Below are 8,552 nucleotides of genomic sequence, written 5' to 3'. Positions count from 1 at the left end.
CAAAGGGGGAGGGATGGGGAGGGTGATGCTTCTCTTGGTCAGATGGCTTATCATTGTGCCCAGCTCTGGAAGCCTGGAGGTGATGCACATGCAGCAGGGAGCGCAGACACTTTTGCTGGAGTCCGTTCAAGTCATCTGTGCTGCATGGGACCACTTGCCTGGTGACATTTGGCGCCACTAATTGCCTCTGTGATTAATTACCCTCCCTGCGATGGTGCAAATTGGAGTGAGGAGATCCCCTGCTGCAGTGTGAACACTTCTTCCTTTTCAGCTTTCAACATGACACCAGACAGAGAAACCTGTTGGACACGATGACAGCAGACAAAGAGAAGAGAAGGTAAAGTTGCGTGTTGCTTTGTGCTCAGAAACTGTTTACTTTCTTCACTGATATCATTTTAAATACATTCATACATTCAAGTTTAATTGACTTCTTTCTAAACCGGTTTGAATGGACACTGAAATTACTTGAGTCCAAAATATTATGCATCCCTCCGTGTTGAAAAATTCCCAAAAATTTGTGTATCATGAAACTGAAATCATAAAGAAGTCTGACAAACTTGTTGCATAGTTCATGTTTTAAGATTTTTTCTTGAATTATGCTTAGAAAGGCATTCTAAGAAAGTACAAAAAGGATTTTCTTTCTCTCTGAAATTCACACTCATTCAGTGTTTGAACTACAGTGTGCTCTGAGTGAATGAATACATTTATTTTGATATGTTTTAAAATATAAATCACACATTAAATAAAATTTCAGATAGGTTTCTAAGTGATGTAAAGGAAAGGTGTAGAAGAAAAAAGCTGTAGCTTGCAGGACTAATATAATAACACATATTTCTACTGTAACTAATTTATTGCATTTTCCATTTCATATTTTCAAATATCAAGATGGCTGCATTTATTTTTTTCTTTTTTCAGGTGGCATCAGTTACTCACCCTCACTTATTGTCTTTTTCTTCTACAGGGCAATCAGCCGTGAGGCGGCCAGAAGGAGACGGCGAATAGAGTCTGATGTTTTTGGGGATTTGTCTCAGCTGCTGCCACTCGAGCCTTCAGTCCGAGCTAACCTGGACAAGCCCTCTGTCATTCGTCTCACTCTCAGCTACATACGCATGCATACTCTGCTCAAAGGTAAGAAAAGATCATCATGCACATTAATAAAGTGTGCACTCTCATTTGGCACGTGCGAAATCAGTTGTGGAAAAAATATATTTCACTTGTGAAAATGTTTAAACAGGTTGTTTGAGTTTTTTCAATTTGATTTAAATAATTTGAGTAAGAAATAAGTTAAGCCTATCCCAACGAAAACTAGCTGACATTTACTTAACTTCTTTATTCGTTATTCGGCTGAATGATGAACTGCAGATTTCAAATGTAAAGACAGATATTGGTTTGGTGGCCATTTCAAAGACAGGTTGGGAATTTCTGCTGATTTCAACTGAACCTTTGGCCACATGTCTGTAGAACAGTTAGAAAAAGGAAGCCCTTGATAGGATGAGTGATAACAGTTGGAACACACACACACACACACACACACAGAGCCATGTCTCCGAAACTTCACATATTGTATTGTATTATATGTTTAGCAAGGGAAGTTATTGTTCCTTAGTCTTACTTCTTACCATAAAATTCCCATTCCCTTACTATAACCTACAATCAAAACATCTAACAATTAAAATTTTGGGGATTTGTTCTCATCAAGAAGACAACTGCACACACACACAAACACACAGATGAAATGAGCACAAACACACAATATGTTTTGTTCACATTTCCCATCTACAAAGAATCCACTGAAAATGCAGAACAGATTGTACAGTTTTCCCATGAAATGAACGTGAAATTTTTCATGGACGAAAGTAGCACAATCATTAAAATATCTTTCTGGCAGGGAATGCTCGGACCAAAGCAGAGACCAGTCACATAGTTAGATATGGACAAATGTTGGGCGGTGGAGCGCAGCAATTTTGTGATGTAGGAAGCGGCGATGTGGAAAAACCGTCAGGGGAAGTTCAGATCTCGGCAGAGACAAACTTGTACCTGAGGATCCTGGAGGGATTTCTGATGGTCTTGTCCTCTGAGGGAGACATGATCTACCTGTCTGACAACATCAGCAAATACATGGGCTTGACACAGGTACGCACACATATTTCTGCATGGACGATGAACTTCATTTCAGAATTCAACGATGAAGTTTTGCTCTCTGTTTCCTCACAGACTGAGTTGATGGGACATAATATCTTTGAGTTCATTCATCCCTCTGACCACGAAGAAATCAGAAATAACCTACGGCTAACAGCAAGTGAGTGTTTGTTATTCTTTCAGGCTTCATTCAAAGTTTAAGAGTTCTTTTGTCTGGATCAATCAGTTACTTGTGATTTTAGTGGACGGGTGGGCCGTTGTGAAGCGGGATTTCGTTGTGCGGATAAAAAGTGCTCTGACACACAGAGGAAGAAGCACCAACCTCAAATCAGCTATGTGGAAGGTTGGTGAGAAACAGAAACACTTTGAACAGTCACGCATTCTTCACCCCTCTTCCTGTAATTTACAAATATCATCAGACATCAAGAGGTTCCTGCTGAAATCCGTTTTCCAAGCTTTAAAATTGTGTGATTTCAGGTCCTGCACTGTCAGGGCCGAGCGAAGGTGTGTGTCAGTCACCCGTCGGTTTCCTGCCTGCTGCTGACCTGCCAACCGCTGCCCCTCTCACACACACTTCTCAGCACACACACCTTCACCAGCCAGCACAGCATGGACATGAGGTTCACATACTGTGACCAGAGGTGACTTACACAAACTTGCCACGATCATTGATCGGAATGGATTTTTTTTTGTTAGTGGAAGAATTTGTCCTGGTCAAATGTTAAGAATCAGTTTTTGGAAAGCAGGAGCTCGCTGTTTGAGTTGTTTTGCAGCTTTTGACAGCGGAAGCATTGCAGGATGACATGCACCACTGCAAAAATGAAACGACAAATCATTAAGAGAAAGGAAAGAAATATATTTCAGTCACTGATTCTTTTATTTTACAGCTGCACTCATATACATTCTGCTGGTTCTGAACAAGAAGTCAGTTTTAAATACATTGTTTTCATAGATGGACATAATGGAGTCTTAAGGTTTCTTGTATTTTAATATTATGTAGATTATTAACTTCCCAGAAGAACTGAAACGAGCTGACACAGAATATATGATACAGAGATCATAAAGTAGGGTGACTTTAACGCAACAAATGGACTTTGAGGAGTTCACTTTGTGTGACGACAATAAAAAACACTGCTGAGTGGGATCATTTTTATTTCCTTTTTTTTTTTTTTATGTCGACTAGTGAATCCAAACTTGTTCCTGGCTGCAGCAGAATAAATAAATATCAGACAGCATTGTGTAAAACAAAATGATGTGTATTTGTGTTTGTGACAGGGTGACTTCTCTTTTGGGATACAGTCCTCAGGAGCTGCTGGGTCGTTCCATCTATGATCTCTGTCACACACTGGACATAAAGTGTTTGTCCAAAAACCACCTCAACTGTGAGTCGTCATACTTAGAAACTTAAATTCTTCTCCACACTGCCTTTTTACATTTTGATGTAGTGTCACATGTTTCTGCGCCTCCCCCTCTGCAGTGTGTTGGAGGAGTCAGTCAGTCAGTGGGCAGTACAGGATGCTGGTGCGAGGCGGAGGCTACATCTGGGTGGAGAGCCACAGCGCTGTTATCCCCAGTGGACCGCCCTCCAAGTCCAGACTCAGCGTTCCGCAGGCGTTCACCATCCTGTGTGTTACCTACGTCCTCAGGTGTGTGTCTGCCGTTCCCTTTTAAAGAAATTCTACAGACACAGATTTGAATTTACTTTGATGTTCCATGCTAAAAGCTCAGGGGTCTATTTGCTCTCCGATTCGGTCCAGATTGAAATGAATTCAAATGAAATTTCGCCCAGATGTGATATTAATGTTTAAGAATTTATGGCACAAAATTGGAAAATTTTGACTTTCTCAAATCTGTAAAGCATCCCCATCAGCCTCAGATGTACTTTGTGTTAATGCTGCATTCACAAAATTCAATTCAATTCGACACAACTTAATTAATCCACCAAGGCAATTTGGTTTGGGGCATAAAAAATACAAGAAGATCTTCCAGTTTATGGTCTAAGACCATCTTAAATTAAAACAGGTCATTGCTGTCCCAAAATTCTTGATATCTAAAACTCCTGACTCGGGTAGTTTTTCCATGAACATGTAAAGAGTTTGTGAAGAGGTTAAACAAAAAATACCTGCCAAGCGCCATCATATTCCACTTTTCCCTACAAGCGCGCAGAGCTGCTTGCTTGGCTGCAGATTCTTAGTCCTGTAGTGCCAATGAAATGTTTAGAAGATAACTGCAGAGCTTTATTTTTTTTTTTTTTTAAAGCAAGATTTGTGTCAGCGACCAAATCAGAACCTGCCTTACATAACAAGTTTACCACATATACCCATCAAAGCCCGCGCCGCAGTATCATAACACAAAAACAGTTCGTTTTTCAGAGCTGATTTATTGTCACAGACAAATGAGCTGCCCTGAGGCTGGTTAAAGGGTTTAGGTAAGGTGTAATGGAAATCCCATAGAAATAGCTGCTTTATAATAACTGATGCTGTAATGGTTTGTCGCAGTGGAGTGGAGGAGCCGTCCCTGCTGCTCTCCTTGGACCAGGCGGTCAGCAGATACTGATATTGGAATATGAAGAACGATCTGTTTCACCTCCCTCTGTGAATTCTTCATTTTCATTACATGAACTTTTTATTAAATATGAGGGCTTTATAATTCAAAATGAGTTGCTGCGTTTTTGTGTTTTGTTGTTGTGTCTGTTTTTGTACATAGTATTTGAATATGGCAGGAAGTATTTTAACTATTTAAGCTGTTAATTACTCACAGCAGCTGTAGTTTCAGTTTTGATTGTGTTGACAGTTTGAGCAGATAGCATCGCACAAAAGATGTTTTTCAACCTTGTTACTTCACAGATTTGTCACACCATTTTGCCTAGTTGTTGCATTAGCATGTTGTCCCAAAAGACAACTGCTCCTGGTGTAGACTGTGGTTGTCAGACAGTTGAGTGTGATAAACCAGGCAGTTTGACTTTTTCTTGACCTCTCTGAACCTGACCTTAGTTCCTTCTGGGTTTCCGCCTGGGCCACCTGACACGTGGAGTGACATCTGACTGCCAGGCACAGACATAATGAAAAGTACACACACACACACACTGGATGTATATGTAAATCTAGAGTGAGGATATGTGTTGTGCTGATGAAGAGATGTGAGCAAACGCAAGTCAAAGCCACAACTTCCTTAATAGAGAGACTGGAGGGGAACGTTCTCGTGAGAACTTTTTAAACTTTTTACCTCATGGCCTCTGCGTACACTCAAGCTCACGCTCTCTCTCACACACACACGCACGCACAACCAAATAACTTACTAACAACTTTCAGTTAAACTGACTCTATTCATCTGAAACTGAATTGATCCGATCCGAGAATAAAAATGCTCTTCATCAGTAATGAGCAACAAAACAAAATGAAGCATTATTCTACGTCAACAAATATTGTTTTTAATTGCACCAAATAATGACAACGCACAGTCTCACACAAACAAACAAAGATTTACAGGGCAAATATTGTCTGCTTTGTAAAATATATGTTTCCACACACACACACGGGCAGCTAATCAAGTACAAATCTGAGACAGCTTTAGTGGTGAATGCAAGATTCAAGATTTTAATATAAATAATATTACAACTATATAATCATAAATCATCCTAAAAATGAGACACTGATATACAGAAAACATAATTTAATGGTTAAAGTCTAATATTACCATATATAATGGCTTATTTATAGAATACTTTCAGTTTTGATAATCTGAACAGATTTTTGATATTTTCACTCTAGTCTCATTTTCAGTGCAGAACATTTGACTATTTCTACATGTTTCCTCTGTGACTACACTTATCGTTGGTGGTTACAATCACAGCATTAGTTGTTTCTGTTAGAAAGTTTGCACTGATGCATCCCTCAAATATTTGCAGTGTCTTTGTCAAATAACCCAATTAATTACAAATTATTCAACCCAATTTGACAGCTCATTCTTATGGACCTGCCAGACAGAATTACCTGTGAAGTCATTTGTCATCATGAAAACATACACACATTTTGTATTTTTATTTTATTTGGCATGTAAGGATTTTCTTTTTAACAACTACGCCTCAGTTTGGGTGAAACTGTGAATCTCAGCGGATTCATATTTTCGCTTTCATGTTGATTTATTCAGACTGGTTTGTGTGGAGAGATACGTGCTCCATCTAGTGTTGAAACTTTGTCAGTAAAACAAAGCAGTCAGCCCCCTCCAATGTGGCAGCCATGTTCTATGGTGGGACTTCTCTTCTTGGCAAAGATGGGATTGGAGAGGGAAGAGTTTAAAGAGGCAGATACTCCACTAATAGAGCGGAGAACAACTTTATCATCAGACCCACAAAAGTCTTTTGGTGTCAAAGATTTTGAAACTCTCAGGCCGTTTTTACTTCAGATGCTCTTTGGGACAACAACTACATGACTCCAAAACAAGTGGTTCTTCAAATACAGATGTAAGTGACAGGGGTTCTTCCATGCGTTTCCAGTGAAAATCCCATGTGAGCTGACATAATGGACCGTTGTTTACGTCAGCCCCCCACCCCCTCATGGACGTATCTCCTTCTCCTCCCCCAGTCACACCCCTGTGGCGGGGTGGGTGTTGTCAGGCTGTAAGCCAATGACATGACAGTGCTCACCGTTTCAAATGCAACCACGATAAATCAGTGTCTGGGAGTGAGGGCGGGGAAAACACAGTGAGGCCGAGACAGGCAGAATCATATCATTAAAGATAAACCCGAGTCACAAAGGCAGGGAAGTTCTGCTGCGCTACGAGGACGCTGAATAATAAAAAGCAGGTTTTATTAAAAGGCTAAGATAGCTTTCCTAATTTCATTATTAACTGCAACTTTTATTGCAATCATTGTTCTACCACAAGATTAATGTAAGGCTATAATTGGTTCAATTAAAAACTGCCCTTGGTGCAGAGTTCAACGTTCAAAGTCCTCTGACTGATATATGCTTTATATAAGACACGTAAAAAACAAACCCGGCACAAACAGGCTCACGAAGGAGATCCAGCTCAAGAAGTCCGCATAAGACCTCTGCATGCTTTTTATAGCACTGATGTCATTTAGCTTGTCATGGATCCGAAAAAACAAAAAACTAAGAAGAGAATGTATCATAATGCTTCTAAACAAATAAAAGAAATATACAAACGATAATACAGACAAATATATAATAAGTATTTTGATCACATTTCAGAGGAATGACAGCGACCTCAGTTGGATGTGGAGTTTGAGATTATCTGTGCTGCTGTTTGGTTAAACTCCAAAATGAACAGAACAAGCGGGAACAAAAATACTCTGATACTATATCCCCGTCCGTCTGCCTCTCTGTAATGAAATTGTGCAGTTGCGTCTCAGTCAGGATATCAGCTTTTAAAGGTCAATAAAACTATATGGCTGTGTAGTAGACCGATAGAACAACAAGGTGATAAGTTCTTCCATTATTGCATTAGTAATACTGAAACTGCCTTAACTTTGTGCCAGTTGCAATAGATAACTTTGTTACTATTGATTACTTTGGCCCACTGACATCATGATACAGCATGTTCAGAACATGCAGGCCCACAAACCTGCATCAAACCTTTGTGTGCTTAGATGAACATTTTGTCATTGTAAAATTGCACCTAACTACGTCATAAACCTTTCATATTGTGAAAGCATGTCTACTATTGTTTAAGCATACAGTTTGACTGTATATTTGTACCCGTGCCCAGGGGAAGCATCTAATCTTATCTCATGTGCAGAGTCCGCAGGTATTAGCCTGGGTCAGGGCCCCCGTTCAGAATGTGTGTGTGTGTGTGTGTGCGTGTGTGCAGACAACGTTTGCAGATACTGTATGTGTGAAATATGCCATGAATGCACTTTTACAGAAGAGGCACTTCATGCTAAGCTAGAATAGCTGCGCTCCGTCTGCAGGAGCAGATGCATGACGATCAACATTTAAATGTTTCTGTTGGAGCTTCAGTGCACGCCCGTCCATCTGTGCATATTCTGATACGTAAGATTGTTCTTGCCTTTTGTTTTATGTACAGCAGAGATTCACATTCGATGCTCTGCTCTGCACGCAGTGTGTGCAAAGTCTAACAGAGGCTCTGCTGATTGGCTGATCAGTAGGCTGTACCCATAATACTTTGCCCCTCTGCTTCATTAAGAGGAATCCTACGAAAATGATCTCGAGCAACCTCGGAGTGCTGTAGTGGCTTGGTGGAAGTCATCGTCCTCCACATCTTTTCCACACACACACAGCTGTGTCTGAAACGCTTTCCAGCAACACACACACACACACACACACACACCTGCTGCCCTAAACAGTGCTGTCTCACTTGGAAACATTTTAATTGTCCACCTGCAGGGTTATTTTAGGTGTGCACCTTAGCACACACCATAACTATGAGGTAGG

General features: G+C 40.3%; 1 protein-coding gene across 1 annotated transcript; it reads left to right on the top strand.

The window, feature by feature from the left end:
- The first annotated feature begins 42 nt into the window (after positions 1 to 42).
- On the top strand, positions 43 to 4,788 carry epas1a (endothelial PAS domain protein 1a). The gene is made up of 10 exons (XM_029527231.1): positions 43 to 161; positions 272 to 337; positions 962 to 1,128; positions 1,889 to 2,133; positions 2,215 to 2,299; positions 2,382 to 2,482; positions 2,617 to 2,780; positions 3,415 to 3,521; positions 3,617 to 3,785; positions 4,638 to 4,788. The coding sequence occupies exons 1-10, from the start codon at positions 43 to 45 to the stop codon at positions 4,693 to 4,695; spliced, it is 1,281 nt and encodes a 426-aa protein (XP_029383091.1). The 3' UTR covers positions 4,696 to 4,788.
- The last annotated feature ends 3,764 nt before the right edge of the window (positions 4,789 to 8,552 follow it).

This window comes from Echeneis naucrates, chromosome 19 (genome assembly GCF_900963305.1).
Source record: "Echeneis naucrates chromosome 19, fEcheNa1.1, whole genome shotgun sequence".
NCBI lineage: Eukaryota > Metazoa > Chordata > Actinopteri > Carangiformes > Echeneidae > Echeneis > Echeneis naucrates.
Note: the sequence above shows the minus strand (reverse complement) of the source record. Positions and strands in the feature narration are given on the sequence as shown.

Coding starts and splice junctions, on each gene's coding strand:
- epas1a (XM_029527231.1), top strand. CDS start 43: ATGGCTTATCATTGTGCCCAGCTCTGGAAGCCTGGAGGTGATGCACAT. Junction 2,483..2,616: donor TCAAATCAGCTATGTGGAAG/GTTGGTGAGAAA, acceptor GTGTGATTTCAG/GTCCTGCACTGTCAGGGCCG. Junction 3,786..4,637: donor TGTGTTACCTACGTCCTCAG/GTGTGTGTCTGC, acceptor GGTTTGTCGCAG/TGGAGTGGAGGAGCCGTCCC.